At 71.6% G+C, this 15,832-nt stretch overlaps 2 protein-coding genes across 2 annotated transcripts; one reads left to right on the top strand and one right to left on the bottom strand.

Moving 5' to 3' along the window:
* Positions 1 to 1,483: 1,483 nt before the first annotated feature.
* On the bottom strand, positions 1,484 to 5,454 carry TLX2 (T cell leukemia homeobox 2). The gene is given in 4 exon segments (XM_065665335.1): positions 1,484 to 1,700; positions 2,294 to 2,531; positions 4,823 to 5,426; positions 5,428 to 5,454. Coding segments are annotated over 4 exon segments (1,086 nt in total).
* Positions 5,455 to 12,403: 6,949 nt separating this feature from the next.
* On the top strand, positions 12,404 to 15,369 carry PCGF1 (polycomb group ring finger 1). The gene is made up of 9 exons (XM_065665334.1): positions 12,404 to 12,585; positions 13,260 to 13,365; positions 13,455 to 13,607; positions 14,025 to 14,096; positions 14,193 to 14,301; positions 14,460 to 14,493; positions 14,592 to 14,678; positions 14,962 to 15,042; positions 15,195 to 15,369. Exons 1-9 carry the CDS (start codon positions 12,490 to 12,492, stop codon positions 15,240 to 15,242), a joined length of 786 nt encoding a protein of 261 aa, XP_065521406.1. The 5' UTR covers positions 12,404 to 12,489; the 3' UTR covers positions 15,243 to 15,369.
* Positions 15,370 to 15,832: the final 463 nt, after the last annotated feature.

Genomic DNA, 15,832 nt, shown 5'->3' with positions numbered 1-15,832 from the left:
CATCCCGGCCCCTGCCCCACTCGTACCCCCCAAGCCCCATCCCGCCCCCCCTCCCCAGCCCTCCGGTGTCCCGGCACCGCGCCCCCGCACCCCGTCCCCCCCATACCTGGTACTTGGCGACCTCCCCGCTCCGCCGGTCCCGCAGCCCCTCCAGCCGCCGGTGCAGCGCTCCCACGGCCCCGCGCAGCGCTTCCACCTCGGCAGCGCGGGCTCGCAGCAGCCTCCGGTAACCGGCGGCCTCCGCACGGGCGCGCAGCACCGCCTCCCCGCCGCCCCCCCGCCCGTACCGGGGACAGGCCTCGGCCGCGCTCATCCCGGCGATTCTGCGGCGGCGCCGAAACGGTTCCACCCCCGGTAAAACGGGGCCGCGTCACGGAACCGCAGCCAATCCCGGGGCAACCGGCTCCGGTTGACCGCCTCCTCCCGGTAGCAATGGGGGGGGGGGTTCGGTAGGAACCTGCCCCTCCCCGCAGCCCCCGCAGGGGCTCCCACCGGCAACGTGCAGCGGCTGCAGCACCATGGACAGCGGCGAGGGGTCGGGGGGGTCAAGGTCAAGTTTAAGGTCAAGGTCATGGCCATGGCCCCCACACACACACCCGTTCCCCTCCATCCCCAGCCAGGAGCTGACCCCGGGGGGGCCGGGGTCCCTGGCAAAGTTTGGGGGGGGAACAGGGCAGGGGAAGGGTCCTTGGTAAAGGTGGGGGACACTCAGGGGGTCCCCGGGGAAGGGGGGGGCTATTTGGTGGAGGAAGTGTGGGGGTTAGCCCCCAGCAGACCCCCTGGCTCCCCACAGTCGGGCAGTGTGGGGGGAGTGAAGGAGGTCCAAAGTGGGGCTGGTGCGATCCTTGGCCACCCCGAGTCCATCACAGGGTGCTGTGGGGGCATGTCCAGGCCCAGGGCTGCAAACTGGTGGGTGCAGGGAACCGGGAGCACCCGGGGGGGCACAGGCCGGTCCATCAGTCTGCCCCACCGCTGGGGGCCATGGGCCCGGGTTCGGCATCCAGAGATGCTAAACTCCAACCGGGATAAGGCAAAGGTGCGCAGGTGCTACAGACCCGCCATGGCTGCTGGCAAGGGCAGAGGGGGTCCCAGCACTTGGAATAGGGGGATCCCAATCGATGTGGGATGGGGACTGCAGCTACCCTGCAGGGAGCCGGGTCTGGTCCAACCATGAGAGCTGCTGATGGGTGGGCAGCAGATCCTGAGTGGGACCCCCTGAGGAGCAGAGGCCTTTGGTGGGGGGGTCTGGCTTGCCGAGGGGGGGGGCCCAGCCCTGGGTTCCCCAGGGGGTCCCACAGAGGGGGTCCAGACAGCCTTGAGTCAAACCACAGCAGCACATCCCCCAGCCGGAGCTGTGGGGTGGTTATGGGGGGGCCATGGTGGGGATGGAGCTGACGATGGTTGGGGGTCCGAAAGCAGCAGCCTCATCCCTGCTGCAGGCTGGATGCACCAGTCTCAGCCCCCTGGCTCCCACCTCTGGTCCTCACACCACGGAGGCCACCCCCGAGACAGACGTCACCTTGTTGTCCTCGGCCCAGGGCTGCAGGTTCTGCAGGGCGTAGAGGGAGGAGTTGTGCATGCAGAGCGGGTCCTGGGGCAGCGGCTGGCTCAGGCTCTTCTGGAAGGCCTCTTGCTGGAGGTGCAGCATCAGGCGGTTGGCCTGCTGGCGCTCTGCCTCGCGCTCCTCCGCCGTCTGCCTCCTGCCAGCACACACGGCACATCCGGCACTGCCACAGCCACCGCTGTGACCGGCGCTGCAACCGCCACTGCGATCACTGCCACAACCACCGCTGCAACCAGTGCTGCAACCACTGCCACCACTGCTCCCACAGCCCAGCTTCCCTCAGCACCGCTCTGTGCTACTGTGCCAATGCCCATGGCCTCTGCCCTGCAGCCCCGTCCCTCTTGGCACCACTGCGTGCTGGTGTGGTGATGCCGCACAGCCTCCCACCACAGCACATCCTGCTGCCGGCACCACCGCGTGCCAGTGTGGCAATGCCCTATAGCCTCTACTCTGCAGCCCATCCCTCCCTTGGCACCACTGTGCATCAATACCCCACAGCCACCTGTCACAGCCCCATCTCTCCCTCGGCAGGGCCGTGCCTAAACCGTGCCCAGAGGATGCAACAGGGATAGGGACCCGTGTCCCAGCTCCGGGTGGCTTCAGCGGCCGCCCCGGGGCCGTCCCCGTTACCTCCACTTGGTGCCCCGGGGCCGTCCCCGTTACCTCCACTTGGTGCCCCGGGGCCGTCCCCGTTACCTCCACTTGGTGCCCCGGGGCCGTCCCCGTTACCTCCACTTGGTGCGCCGGTTCTGGAACCAGGTCTTGACCTGAGCGTCCGTCATCTTCAGGGCCTTGGCCAGGGTGGCGCGCTCGGCCGAGGCCAGGTACTTCTGGCGGTGGAAGCGCTTCTCCAGCTCGCAGATCTGCCCCCGGCTGAAGGACGTGCGCGGCTTCTTGCGCTTGGGCGGCGTCCGGTTCTGGTACGGGTGCCCGATGCGGCGGGTGGCGGCGAACGGGGCCAGCGCGGCTGCGGGAGAGCGGCGTGAGGGCAGCGCCGGCTGCGCAGCGCCGCGCCCGGCGGGCAGGGCCGGGAGGGGCCCCGGTGCGGGCGGGAGCAGCCGGCGGTGGGGGGGGTGCTCGGGGCCCTGGGGACGGGGAGCTCCGCGGGGAGCCGCCGGTGCTGCAGGCAGGAGCGGGAGGGCGAGACCCCGCGTTGTCCACACCGGCTCCCCCGGCCCGGGGACGCTCGGAGCAGCTCAAGACGTGGTGGGAGGCCCCGTCCGCAGCCCAGGACCGTGCCCGACCGCTGCCCCGGACCGGCAGGAGGGCACCGGGGCTGGTGGGATCTGATCCTACAGCCAGTGAGGGGCTGCTGGGGCTCCCGGCAGCGCAAACGCGCCCTCCCGGGGTGCTGAGCCCTGCCACGGCCCTGGAGGAGACCCCAAGGTGCTGCCAGAGCTCCCCGGCCCTGCTGGCAGGGGGTCAGGGCCCCAGGAGTCATGAGGAGGTGGCCGACGTCTCCGGCCATGTGCTGGCCGTGTCCGTCCTGGTCACTGCCGGCTGCCAGCTACCGGGGGAGGGGGCTGTGCCGGGGGAAGGGGCTGTGTGTGCACAGCCATGGTGTGAGCCGGTGAGGCCATTGTGCCGCACCCCAGCTCCGGTTGCAACCGGAGCCATGGGGAGCATAGGGACAACAAAGCATCGTGGAGGAAGGTGGGAGCGTGGCGCAGCTCCAGCTCCCGCAGCTCCCGCGGCCCCCACAGCCCATGGCAAAGCCTTTGCCAGTGTCAGCGCCACATTGGCAGGGCTGCACATGGCCGGGCCATGGGGTCGCCATGGGTCCCCATCACGGCACAGGGCCATGGGGCAGCGCCCACAGCAGCCCAGGGACACCCCGAGATGCTCCAAGCAGCAGCTCCGGTGCAGGGGCAGCCACGGTGCCCACAGGTGCAGCCGCGCAGCCAGAGGGGCTGGGGGCCCCTCGCCGGGAGCAGCCCATGGCCCACCCCATGGCCCCGACGCCGAGTGATGGCCGCCGGGAGGGGCCCCCTCGTCCACCCACCACGGCGCCAAGGCGGGAGCCGGAGCTGGCGCCTCGTCACCGCCGCCATGGCGGGAGGGCCGGGGGGGGAACCGGCTCTGCTGGGGCTGGGCTGGGCCCCCACAGGCCCCGCTCCCTCCCCGCACAGCCCCAGAGCCCCCGGCCCTGGCCTCGTCCCACATGGAGCCGAGCGCTGCGGACGTGGCAGCGCCGCCATCTTGGGAAGGAGCCGGGATGAGCCAGAGAAGCCAGACCAGGGCTCCCCAGCACCACATCCACAGCACCATAACCACAGCACCCCATCCATGGCACCCCCACAACAGAACCCCAACCACAGTACCCCAGACACAGGACTTCAACTGCGGCAGCTCAACCACAGTACCCCAAACACAGGACTTCAACTGCGGCAGCTCAACCACAGTACCCCAAACACAGGACTTCAACTGCGGCAGCTCAACCACAGCACCCCAACCATGGCACCCCAAAAATGGCACCACGATCACAGCACCATAACCACAGCATCCCAGCCAGGGCACCCAACCCCAGTGCCACAACCACGGTGCCACATCCACAGCACCCCAACCACAGCCCAACAGCTGCAGCACGCTAACTATGGCGCCTCAACTGTGGCACCCCAATCGCAGCACCCCAACCATAGCATCCCAATCATGGCATCCCAACAACAACACTCCAACCCCAGCATCCCAACCACTGCACCCCTCACCTTCTCCTCCGGGGTGCACCAACCAGCACCCTTGCCCCAGCACTGGGTGCCCGGCCTCACCAACAGCACCGGGACCCCTTCACCAGCACCCCAGCGCCTCACCGGCACCCACCAGCCCAGCCTCTCCCACAGCACCAGCACCACGTCCTGTGCCCGTGGCCCCACAGGGACCGGCCGCTGCCCCACAGCGGGTACCCACACCCGAGGAGCCTCCCCCCCGCACTCCGGCTCCCACCAGCCTCCCCGCGGCCGTAGGACGGGGTCGGTGCCCGGTGCCCCCGGGCCCGGGGAAGCGGCTGGACACGGAGCAGAGCCTGAGGCAGGCACACGGCGGGACCGCACCGGTCCGCCCGGAGCCCCCGGCATCCGCTCGCCGCGGGCCCCGACGGTGGCCGCGTCCAAGGGGCTCCCGGTGGAGCGGGGAGGGGCGGGGGGCGAGCACCCCGCGGTGCGGGAACAGCGGAGCGCGAGGGAAGCCCGGCCGGTCCCCGCCCCGCGCCGGCGGAGCCGCCAGAGCCGTCGGGAGCCGTCGATCGCCGCCCGCCGCGCTCACCTGAGAGCCGGTCCTTGGCGATGCGCCGCGTCGTCTCCATCCAGGGGAAGGTGAGCCCCGAGAGCCCCGGCACCGGCGGCGGAGCGGCGGGCGGCGGGGCGGGCGCTGGCCGGTGCGCCGGGACTCGGATGACCCCGGCGGGCGGCGCGGCGGGCGCGGGGGTCACGTTGACGCTCACGTTCATGCTCATGTTGAGGTTGTAGGAGCCGAGCGAGCAGGCGGGGCCGTAACCGCCGCCGTAGAGCCCGTAGTCGGGCTCCGCCGCCCGGGCCGGGCCCGCGGGCTCGGGGCCACCGAGGATCTGGTCGATCCCGAAGCTGATGGGCTCGTGGGGCGGGGGGCCCGGGCCGCCGCCCTCCCGCGCCAGCGCCGCCGCCTCCATGCCCCGGCCGCGCTCAGAGCCGGCGGGGCGCGGGCATGGCCGGGGGGCGGCGGGGGGCGGCGGCAGCGGGGCGGCCGCAGCGGGCCCGGGTGCGGGGCAGGGGCCGGGTGCGGGGCAGGGGCCCGGCGGCGCGCGCTTTTCTGCCCCGCTCCATCCGGACCTGCCAAAATCCCGAGCGCCCGCGCCCTGATTGGCGGCCGCGCCCCGTGATTGACGGAGCCGCGGCCCCGGGGGGCGGGGGCTCGCGCATCCCGGGGGGGGCCCCGCCCCGCCGCCCCTCGGGGCTCGCGCACCGGCTCCGCCGCCGCCCCGCGACGGACGGGACGGGACCGTCGGGCCCCGAGCGCCCCGCGAGCCGCCCGGTTCCCCGGGACGGGCCCGGCCCCTCCGCGCTCCGGCCGCTTCCCAGCCTCCGGGGCAGCCACCGGACAACGAAGGGGGCGGCGCGGAGCCCGGAGGAGAGGCCGCCGCCGCGGCACCGGGAGCGGCGCGGAGCCTCTACGTGCTCCCGGGAGGATTCGGCGGCGTCGGGAGCCCAGCCCGGCCCCCCCCCCCCCCCCCCCCCCGCCGTGTCCTCCCGGGAGCACGGAGCCGTTATCCGAGATCTCGGAGCGCACGGACCGGCACCGCGCCCGCCGCTCCCCGGCCGAGCAGTCTCCTTTCCCCACAGCCGCCGCTCGCCGGGCGCACCGAGCCCGACCGCACCGAGCCCGTCCACAGCCGCTCCCGGGGCGCGGAGTCAGGCAGTACGAACCCTTCTTCCCCCCACCCGCGTTGCCGGTAGCGCGGCCCCCGATTCCCCGGGACCCACCTTTCCCGGCACACCGACCAGGCCGTGCCGCCCTTTCCTTCCGGGGCCATAGAGATCCCATCTCACCGGGACCCGCCGTTCCCTGTCGCACCGACCATGTGTCCCGCGGACCCGCCGCTCTCTGGTGATGCACCCCGGTACCCCTGACCCTCCGTTCTCCCCGAGCGCGGAGCCCGAACCGGCACCGTCGGGACGCTCGTACCTGGCTTGCAGGATCGGGCCCAGCCGCGGCGCCACCGACTGCCCTCTGCACGGGCTCAGCCCCGGGCAGCGGATCCCGGTAACGGCGACTATCGCAACCCGTGCCGCGAGCGGTGGGTCCGGCCTGTGGGGTGGCCCCGGGGGTCGGAGCCGACGGTTCCTGGGCTGGGGGTCACGGCTCCGGGGCAGCGGGGGGCTGGGGGGGGCTGGGTCCCGGTCACCCTGGCGCCACCGGTCTGGGGCAAATGACATTACCGGGGCCTGCGTCTGTAAATCACGGGGGCACCGGGAGCTGCAGCTGCTGCACCGGGGGCACCGGGTGAGCCAGACCCGCTGCAGTGTGGGGTGACCGACCCTGGGGCACGGGGACACGGGCACGGGGTTGCAGGGGCACCGGCACGAACAATCCCTGCAGAGGGGCACGGCCCCAGCACTCAGAGGTGCATGGCACGGCTCTGGCACACACATGTGCACGGCACGGCTGCACACGGACACGCTGCACTGCAAGGACGTCCATGTTAGGGCACACACATCCCCCAGGGCGCAGCACAGCTGCGCCGGCACATGCAGCACCCGTGTGCACACACATATACACACATGTACATGCACGTTCGTCCCTCCAGGCCCAGGCTGTTCTGCCCGACGCTTGCGCCGTGCCGAGCTGGCCGTGCCCACATCCCACGGTACCACCGAGCATCCCACGGTACCACCGGGCATCCCATGGTACCACCGAGCATCTCACGGTACCACCGGGCATCCCATGGTACCACCGGGCATCTCACGGTACCACCGAGCATCCCATGGTACCACCGAGCATCCCATGGTACCACCGGGCATCCCATGGTACCACCGAGCATCTCACGGTACCACCGAGCATCCCATGGTACCACAGAGCATCCCACGGTACCACCGAGCATCTCATGGTACCACCGAGCATCCCATGGTACCACCGAGCATCCCACGGTACCACCGGGCATCCCACGGTACCACCGGGCATCCCACGGTACCACCGAGCATCCCACGGTACCAAGCTCGGAGCTGTCTTCTTCCATGCTGGAGCATTTCGCTCCCCGCTGCCCCCAGGGGAGCCCCGAGCCACGCGTGCAGGTCCCGTGAGCCCCAGCAGGGGTGGCGAAACTGAACCCAGGCCCACGGAACCGGGACGGGGGCTGAGCCCCGGGACCTTCCCGGCATCTCTTCCTCTTGGCTTAGCAGGTGCCGGGAGAAACCTGCCCCGTGCTCCCGCTGCAGCATTCCCGGCTGGAGAGAGCCGCCGGCTCCCTGCCTGCAGCGGCGAAGGGGCTCACAATGGCCTGGGGCACGGCCGGAACCGGCACTGGTGCTGGTGCTGGTGCTGTCGGTGCTGGTGTTGGCCCAGGCCCCCAGCGCCCGCCGGGGCCGGGCGGGACCAGGCTCCGGGGGCCGGGAGGAGGCGGCAGCGGGTTAATTAAACCCGGAGCAGCGGCAGATGTTGCCGTGCCCGGGGGCTGGAATGCTGCCGCTCCCGGGAGATGGATTGGGGGCAGGTGACGGCTCCTGCCGGCGCACACCGGCTGTGCTAGGGGGGCTCACCCCTACGCCCCCCCGCAACGGTGAGACCCCGGCATCGGGCACACGGCGGGGAGATCCCCAAGGGGAGGGTGCGGGTGCTGCGGGTCCCCCCTTCCACGGACCCCGCTCTCAGCTCCTCCTTCCCTCTCTTCTCGTGCCCCCCAAGTCCCCCTGCCCCTGGTGTCCCCAGAGCGGGGGTCAGGCCGGGTCCCTGCCCCTCCCTCTCCCCAGTGAGGAGGAGGGAGAGGACTGGGAGGACTGGGAGCGCCCAGCGCAGCTACATAAACCCACTCCTCGTCCCTCAGCCCCAGGGACCTGGCTTTTGTCACCCTCCTGCCCGTGGGACTGGACCCGGGGGCCTTCGGGGGCCACAGGGGACACAACCCCCACGGCAGGGCCGAAAGGAGGGGACAGAGCTCCACGCGTCGGCCGCACCACTGCCTATGGCCACGGGTGGGTACATCGGGGTACGCAGTGGGGGTCCTGTCCCTGCAGCCACCCGGGAGCTGCCGGGGCTCGTGCAGCAACCCCAACACCGGCCCCTTGGAGCTGCCACCGCAGCCGCGGAGCTTCCCGTCCCCGCGTGCGGCCGCGCCGGGGTCCCCGTCCCCGCGGGGCACGGAGCCGTCGCCAAGGGTCCCTGCGCGGCACCGGCTGGCACCGAGCGGCCGGGGCCCGGCAGGGCCCCACGTCCCCACCGGCAAGAGGCTGCCGAGCCGCCCGCTCCCGCCCGTATCACCACCACCCTCCCACCCTCCCCCCGTAATCTCATTAGCGCTGGACGTCCCCTTCTTCCTCCCGCTTCCCCCCAAACCCGCTGGCAAACTGTAGGGACAGTCAGCTCCTCTCCGGCTGCTGGGTTAATTCTGGGCTAATTAGATGAAGCCGGCCCAGATTGGATTACTTTGGCCTGCATTTGGTCCTCCAGTCCTTGGCTTGCGGCTCCCGGGGGAGCTGCTGGCGCCTCCTGCCTCAATCAGACACTTCTTAACCGCATGAAACGCTCCCGGTGCCCCCCACCGCGGGCGCCGGCACCCGCCGGGTGCGTGGGGTGACGTGGGCACCAGCCGGTGGGCTCGTTCCGCACCCGACCCACCGCGATGGGGCTGGGGTGGGGTGGGATGGGGCTGGAATGGGTTGGGATGGGGCTGGTTTGGGGCTGGGATGGGTTGAAATGGTGAGATGCTGCCCCATCAGCCAGCCCATGGGCCACCAGGGCCACAGCCGGGTGCCCAGTGGCCATCGGCGGTTGCGCGGTGTCCTCAGGGAGGAGCTGGCTGCGATGGGGACGCGCATGTTGCTGCAAGGTGACGCCAGCCCCGAGCTGCTGCCCCTGGGGGGGTCCGGGCAGCCACTGCCTTGTGTGCATGAGCCCCGCACAAAACCATCGCCAGACCCTGCTGGGCTGGGTGCAGGGGGCGGGGGGTACAGGCAGAGGTGCCCATGTGGGGAGGTTGTGGGGAGCCCTATGGGTGGGGGGCACCTGCCATGGGGAGCTCCAATGACACCCAAGGCCTTCACTGGGGCGAGGGCATGGCCGCGAGGGTGGGAGATGGAGCGCGGAGTGAGGGGGGCTGTGGGAGCGGGGGACATCCGTGGCCATGGATCCCCTCTGGCTGCAGGCAGGGATGGGCAGCTCCGGGCCCGATGCACTGGATCCACGGGCAGGCACCCCGGGATCCTCTCCTGTCCTCCAGCCTCCGTGCCCAGGCGTCCCCGTACCCCATCCCCATCCCACATCCCCCGGGGGTCCTGCCCGGGGCTGCCCGTGCTGTTGGGTACCGGTGGCCATGGCCGCGGTTGCCGCGGGGTCGTTGACAGGAGCCGTCGCTCAGAACCTCGTTATCAAAGGCCGAGGGCAGGTAATTGGATTCCGCAAATGCGCTCGGGTGCATTAGGCAGGAGTTCAGTCCATAACCACCCGCGATGCACCGCAGCCCCTGCCCTCACCGGCACCAGCAGCCGCCATGGCCCCACAGCCCTGCCCCTCCATGGAGCTGCGACCTGGCTTGTGGGGCCAGTGTGGGGCTGGGTCTGCAGCCTGCGGACCCCAGGATGAGATCCCAGCTCCGGTAGCTCCCGATGCAGGGTCTCAGGGTCGGGGTCCCTGCTCCGCCGCTGTGCGGTGTGACCGCGGTGGGGCACCGGGACCTCGGGCTGGGGTTTGGGGTTCCGTGTCCCCGCCGCTGCCCCCCGGTCTCTGCCCTCCGCTCTGCACCCACAGCGGTTCCGAGCACTCCCGGCCTCAGCCCCAGCCCCGCTGGGCCGCGGTGAGGCTCTGGCCGGGAAGGCCTCGTTTGGCGTTTACCGGCAGCGGCCGCGGAGGCCCCGGCGGGCGGAAATGGAGCCGAATGTGGGAGCTGGGGCGGCCCCGGCATTAATTATTGACGGGGAGATGGAGCCGCTGCCGGGCGAGTGCCGGGGGTGAGAGGGGGGAGCACGGCCCCGGGGCACCGGCTGCGGCCCCGGGGAGGGCTCTGGCACCGCTGGTGCTGGCCGGAGAGAGGGCACGAGCGGGGCTGCCCTTGGGGGTGTCCCTGCGGGTGACAGCGTAAGGGGGCCCGCGGCTGCGGGTACGAGGGTGCGCACGGGGCTGTGCAGGGCGGTGTGAGGACATCGCTGGTGCTCGGTGGGCAGCACTGCGCGGTGCTGGTGCTCGGTGCGCTGCTGATCCTGGTACCAGTGAACAATACAGTGCAGGGCTGGTGGTGCTCGGTGCAGGTGGGAGTTGGTGATGGATATGGAGTGGTGCTGGTGCTCGGTGCAGGTGGGTGTTGGATATGGAGTGGTGCTGGTGCTCGGTGCAGTGCTTTACTGGTCCCAGTGGTCAAAGCGGTATGGTGCTGGTGCTGGGTGCTCGGTGCCAGTGCCTGGTGCCAGTGCTGGGTGCCCGGTGCTGGATACGCAGTGCTCGGTACTGGTGCAGGGTGCTGGGTACCTAGTGCTGGGTGCCAGTGCTGGGTGCCTGGTGTCGGTGCTCGGTACTGGTGGGGGTGCCGGCAATGAGGCTGCCGCCGTGCCCGGGGCCCGCTGGCCCGGCTGTGACCCTGCCGCCCCTCCCCGGAACGGCTCCAGGCAGGGCAAGCAGGGCCGGGCCCGCCCCAGGCACGGGGTCACCGGCCCCGGCCCTCACCCAGCGGCGGGACCGCACCGGAGGGGCGGGCGGGTTGCCCCGGTCACACCGGGGAGGGCCGGTCCTGCCCGCCCCTGCCCGCGGGGCCCGGCACCGGGGAGGGGCCGAGCGCTGCCCTCGGTGGGACCTCGGGGCTGTGGGTGCAGGGGCGGGGCGGGGGCTGGCACCGGGGGGGACACGAGGCCGGTACCGACTGCACCACACGGGGCCATGGACTGGGCGGCTGGACCGGGGGTGCACTGGTCTGACTGGGACTGGAAGAACTGAGGTGATGGGGCTGGGGCACGGGTGCTTGAACCGGGGCTGAAACCGGGATCAGGACCGGAACCAGGAGCACCGAAACAGTGCGGGGCAAGCGCAGCGGCTGCACGGTGTCCCGCGGCTGCCGGCGGTACGGGGGCCGATGCCGGTTCACCCGCAGGCGCCTTTCCGGAGGCACCCGGGCCCCACACGCTCGGTGGCGGGCGCACGGCCGGGTTCCGGGAGCGGGACGAGAGCCCGGCCGGTGGGAGGTGAGCGGGGACGTGCCCTGCGGGTCCCGGGGTGCCCCCCGGAGGCAAAGCCCCCCCTCCCGCCCCGGTGGCTGCCCTAACCCGTTCCCCCCCGCCGCCGCCCCGCCGTCTCCCCAGGCGGCACTTGCTGCTGGGATTGGAGCAATAACCGTTAACGGTAACGAGCCATTACAGCCCCGAGCGGCTTCTGCTTTGCATTAGCGGGGCCGCGCTTCCCCTCCAGAGCCCTGATCCCATCACCCCATTAGCGCGGCTCCAGGCCCCCGCAGCCCGCGCACGGAGCTCCCCCGGGACCCGCATCCCGGCACCCCCAGGAACCGGCACCCCCTGCACCCGCATCCCGGTACCCGTCGGTACCCCCGGTACGCAGCATCCCGATACTCGCGGCTATCTGCGGCACCCTGCCCTCCCCGGTACCCCCGCACTCCGCATCCCGGCACCACCCCGGTACCCATCCGGGACCCGATATCCCGGTACCCCTCGGGACCCGCAGCACCTCGTCGGGGACCCCGCACCCCGAGCACCCCCGGCACCCCTCGTGCCCCCGCACCCCCGGGACCCCGCACTCTGGCTCCGGGGCCGAACTGGGGGGGGGGGGGGGTCACGGCCACAGCGACCCCCGGGCGGGAGCCCCCCGCTCCCTCGCCTCGGGGCCGCAGGGGGGACCCCGGCATCCCCCGGGACCTCCTGGCGCCCCCGCCCCGTCTCTCGAGGTGCTTTGGCGCCCCCTGGCGGCGGCCCGCGCACACCCCTGCCTCTCAGCTTGGCTCTGATTGGCGGAGGCTTGCTGTCTGTCAACAGAGCGCGCCCTCCTATTGGCCAGGGGCGGGAGGAGAGGGGAACACACGCACGCCCCCTTCGCCGCAGCGGGACCGGGGTCTCGGTTACCGGGGCCAGGCCGGGGCTCGTGCCCCTCCCGCCCCCGGTGCAGGCCCCCCCCGCTGTGCCCCGGGGCCAGCACGGGGCGGGGGGGGGAGGTGTTAATGTGAGCGCAGCTCCCGGCGTGCCCCGCGGCGCGCGCGGCTGTCACGGCGCAGAACCCGGAAGTGCTCGCGGGGGCGGAGGGGACGCTCCAAGATGGCGTCTCCTCCTCAGGGGGGCCCGATGGCGATCGCCATGCGGCTGCGGAACCAGCTCCAGGCCGTCTACAAGATGGACCCGCTCCGCAACGAGGCGAGCGGCGGCGGCGGGGGGCACCGGGGCGGCGGGAGCGGGGGCACTGAGCCGCGCATGCGCGAGCCGCAGCGAGGGGCAGCGAGCGACCGGGGGCTGCGGGGTGGCGCAGGCGCCGTGACGACACACTGCGCATGCGCCAAGCCGGGGGCGGGGCGAGGGGCGGGGCCAGGAGCTGGGGCGGGGCCAAGGTGGTTGAAGCCGCGCCTTGGCGGGACCTGTGGGGCTGGGCTGTGGGGCTCAACGGGGCTGGGCAGGAGCTGAGTGAGGCTCAGTGGGGCTGGGCAGGAGCTCAGCGGGGCTCAGTGGGGCTGGGAAGGAGCTCAGTGGGGCTGGGCAGGAGCTCAATGGGGCTCAGTGGGGCTGGGCAGGAGCTCAGCGGGGCTCGGTGTCAGCTCCACTGTGGGTCCTGAGGCTGAGCCGTGGGGTGAGCCCAGGGCTGAGCTGGGGCATGGGGTGAGGCTGAGCTCAGGGGCTGCTGCCCCGCAGCCGGGGGTCCCTCCAGCCGCACTGGGGAGAGCTGCCATGGCTCCGTGTGCCCTGTGGGGCCGTCCGTGGGGGCTGCCACTGAGCATGGGGCAGGAATAGGCTCTGTGGGGCAGGAACAGGCTCTATGGAGCAGGAAGAGGCGCTGTGGGGCAGGCAGGGGTGAGTGACAGTGACAGCCCCCGCAGGAGGAGGTGAAGGTGAAGATGAAGGAGCTGAACGAGCACATCGTGTGCTGCCTCTGTGCCGGGTACTTCATCGACGCCACGACCATCACCGAGTGCCTGCACACGTGTGAGTCAGGGGTCCCGCACGGGACAGGGGCCCTCCCGTGCCCCACTGCCCCCCCAGAGCCCCACTGACCCCCGTGCCCCCCCATGCAGTCTGCAAGAGCTGCATCGTCAAGTACCTGCAGACCAGCAAGTACTGCCCCATGTGCAACACCAAGATCCACGAGACGCAGCCGCTGCTCAACCTGAAGCTGGACCGGGTCATGCAGGACATCGTGTACAAGCTGGTGCCCGGCCTGCAGGAGAGTGCGTGGGGAGGGGGGCACGGGGGGGACAGGATGGGGCTGGGGGGGGTCTGTTTGTGGGGCTGGGGCTTCAACCGGCTGCTGCCGCGGCCATGGTGGCTCCTGGAGCTGTGTGGGGGGCGCAGGGGTGAGGAGCGGGGATTGTGCTGTGGGAATGGGGAGTAGGTGGGACAGGGACGGGGCTGGGTTGGAAAGGCCGGGGCTGTGGGGCTGTGGTGGATGGGGGGCACAGAAAACAGCCTGGGACCTGGTGCCCTGCCCCACAGCAGTGATGGGGACAGGAACGGGGCTCCCAACTCATGGGGGGGCCCCGTAGAGAACCCCAGGGCATGGAGAGAGCTCTGGGGCCCCCCAGGCAAGTCTGCAGGGGGGGGACATGGGCCGGGGGGTCCCTGCACAGCGCCCGCCTCTCCCGCAGGTGAAGAGAAGAGGATCCGGGAGTTCTACCAGTCCCGGGGGCTGGACCGGGTGTCCCAGCCCTGCACTGAGGGTACGGGGGGGGCACCGGGTCCCCCAGCCCTGCACCGGGGGAGCGGGGGGGCACCGGGCACGGATTGACCCCCGGCCCTCCCGTCTCTGCCCCCAGACCCGGTGGGGGGCGACCCCATGGGGCTGCCCTATAGCACCTTCGACCACTCGCGGGCGCACTACTTCCGGTACGACGAGCACGTCTCGCTCTGCCTGGAGAAGCAGAGGTGAGGGGGGCACCGGGCGCGGCACTGGGGGGCAGCAGTGGGGCAGCACCGGGCACGGCGGTGGCCATGGCCATGGGGAGGTGGGGGTCCTGAAGGGGTCCCATTGCCCCCCCCACCGGGTACCCCCTGCAGCCCCCTCCTCTTCTCTTCCTCTGCAGCTCCAGCAAGGACAAGAGCAAGGCCGTGCTGCAGGTGAGCTGGGGGCTGAGCCCCACAGCAATGCCCCCTCCCGGGGGGTCGGGGGTACCGGTGCCTCGGCACCCCCCACTGAGCCCCACTGTGCCCCACAGCACAAGTATGTGAGGTGCTCGGTGCGGGCACAGATCCGGCACCTGCGGAGGGTCCTGTGCCACCGGCTGGGTCTGCCCCTGCAGCACGTGAGTGCGGGCACTGAGGGGGGGCCATGACCCGGCTGGGGGGCACGGGGTTGGTGGTCTTGGGTCCCGGTTTCGAGGTTTCGGACTCCGGGGTGGGGGTCCTGAGCCCTGGGTTGGGGGTCCCAGGTTGGGGGTCCCAGGTTGGGGGCCGTGGGCCTTGTGTGCGGTGCTCCCAGGGCCCAGATTGGGGTCCCAGGTCTTTGGGTGGGGTATCCTGGGCTCCAGGCTGGGTGTTCTGGGCCCTCGACAGGGGTCCGGCCCCCCCCAGCCTCCCTGTCCGCAGGTGCAGATCCTGTTTGAGAACACGGCGCTGCCCGACCACATGACCATGAAGCAGCTCTGGCTCTCGCACTGGTTCGGCAAGGTGGGAGCCCCAACGGGCCGGGGGGGCTCCGCGGGTCCGTGCTGAGCATCGCTCCCTGCAGCAGCGGGGTGGGACCGGGCCGTGTCCCCTGGGGGTCCTTGGGGCCCCCCCCACCTCAGCCCCCCACCTCGACTCCCTCTTTTGCCTTGCAGCCCGCGCCCCTCCTGCTGCACTACAGCATCAAGGACAAGAGGAGGTAGGGGCTGGGGGCACGGCCCTGTGCTGCTCACCCCTGCGCCCCACAGCACCCCCCCCGCACCCCACAGCACCCCCTAATTTAACACCCCTCACTCGAGTCTATTTTTGGAATAAAACTGTGGAAAACCCCCCCCTTGTACCTGCTTCGATTGGGGGGGTGGGGGATCGCTATTGGGGGGCAACGGGGACCCCTGCTGAGCCCCCCCCGCTTCTGGGAGCTGCTGCTTTTGAGGTGCTGAGCCATGGGGTGCACGATGCAGGTGCTGGGGAGGTCCTGGGGAGCAGATGCAGCATTGGGGGGGGTACTGTCGTGTGCAAGGGGGCCTCGGTGGGTTTGGGGAGTGCACTGCAGGCAGTGGGTGCAGCATTGGAGGGGCTGAGTGAACCCCACGGATATGGGGGATGCTGGGAGGGTCCTGGGGTGCAGATGCATCGGGGGGGGGGGAGCTGTATTGGGGGCTCGGGGGGTGCAGCCCCTCCCCTCTCCCCACACCCCCTGCGGGCCCTGGGCGCATCCTCCCCATCGCGGTGCGGTCGCATGTCCCGGCCCCCCCCGGTGGCACCACCGCGCCCCCCTCCCGCAGCGCGCCCT

The sequence above is a fragment of the Lathamus discolor genome, chromosome 1, assembly GCF_037157495.1.
Source record: "Lathamus discolor isolate bLatDis1 chromosome 1, bLatDis1.hap1, whole genome shotgun sequence".
Lineage (NCBI taxonomy): Eukaryota > Metazoa > Chordata > Aves > Psittaciformes > Psittacidae > Lathamus > Lathamus discolor.
Note: the sequence above shows the minus strand (reverse complement) of the source record. Positions and strands in the feature narration are given on the sequence as shown.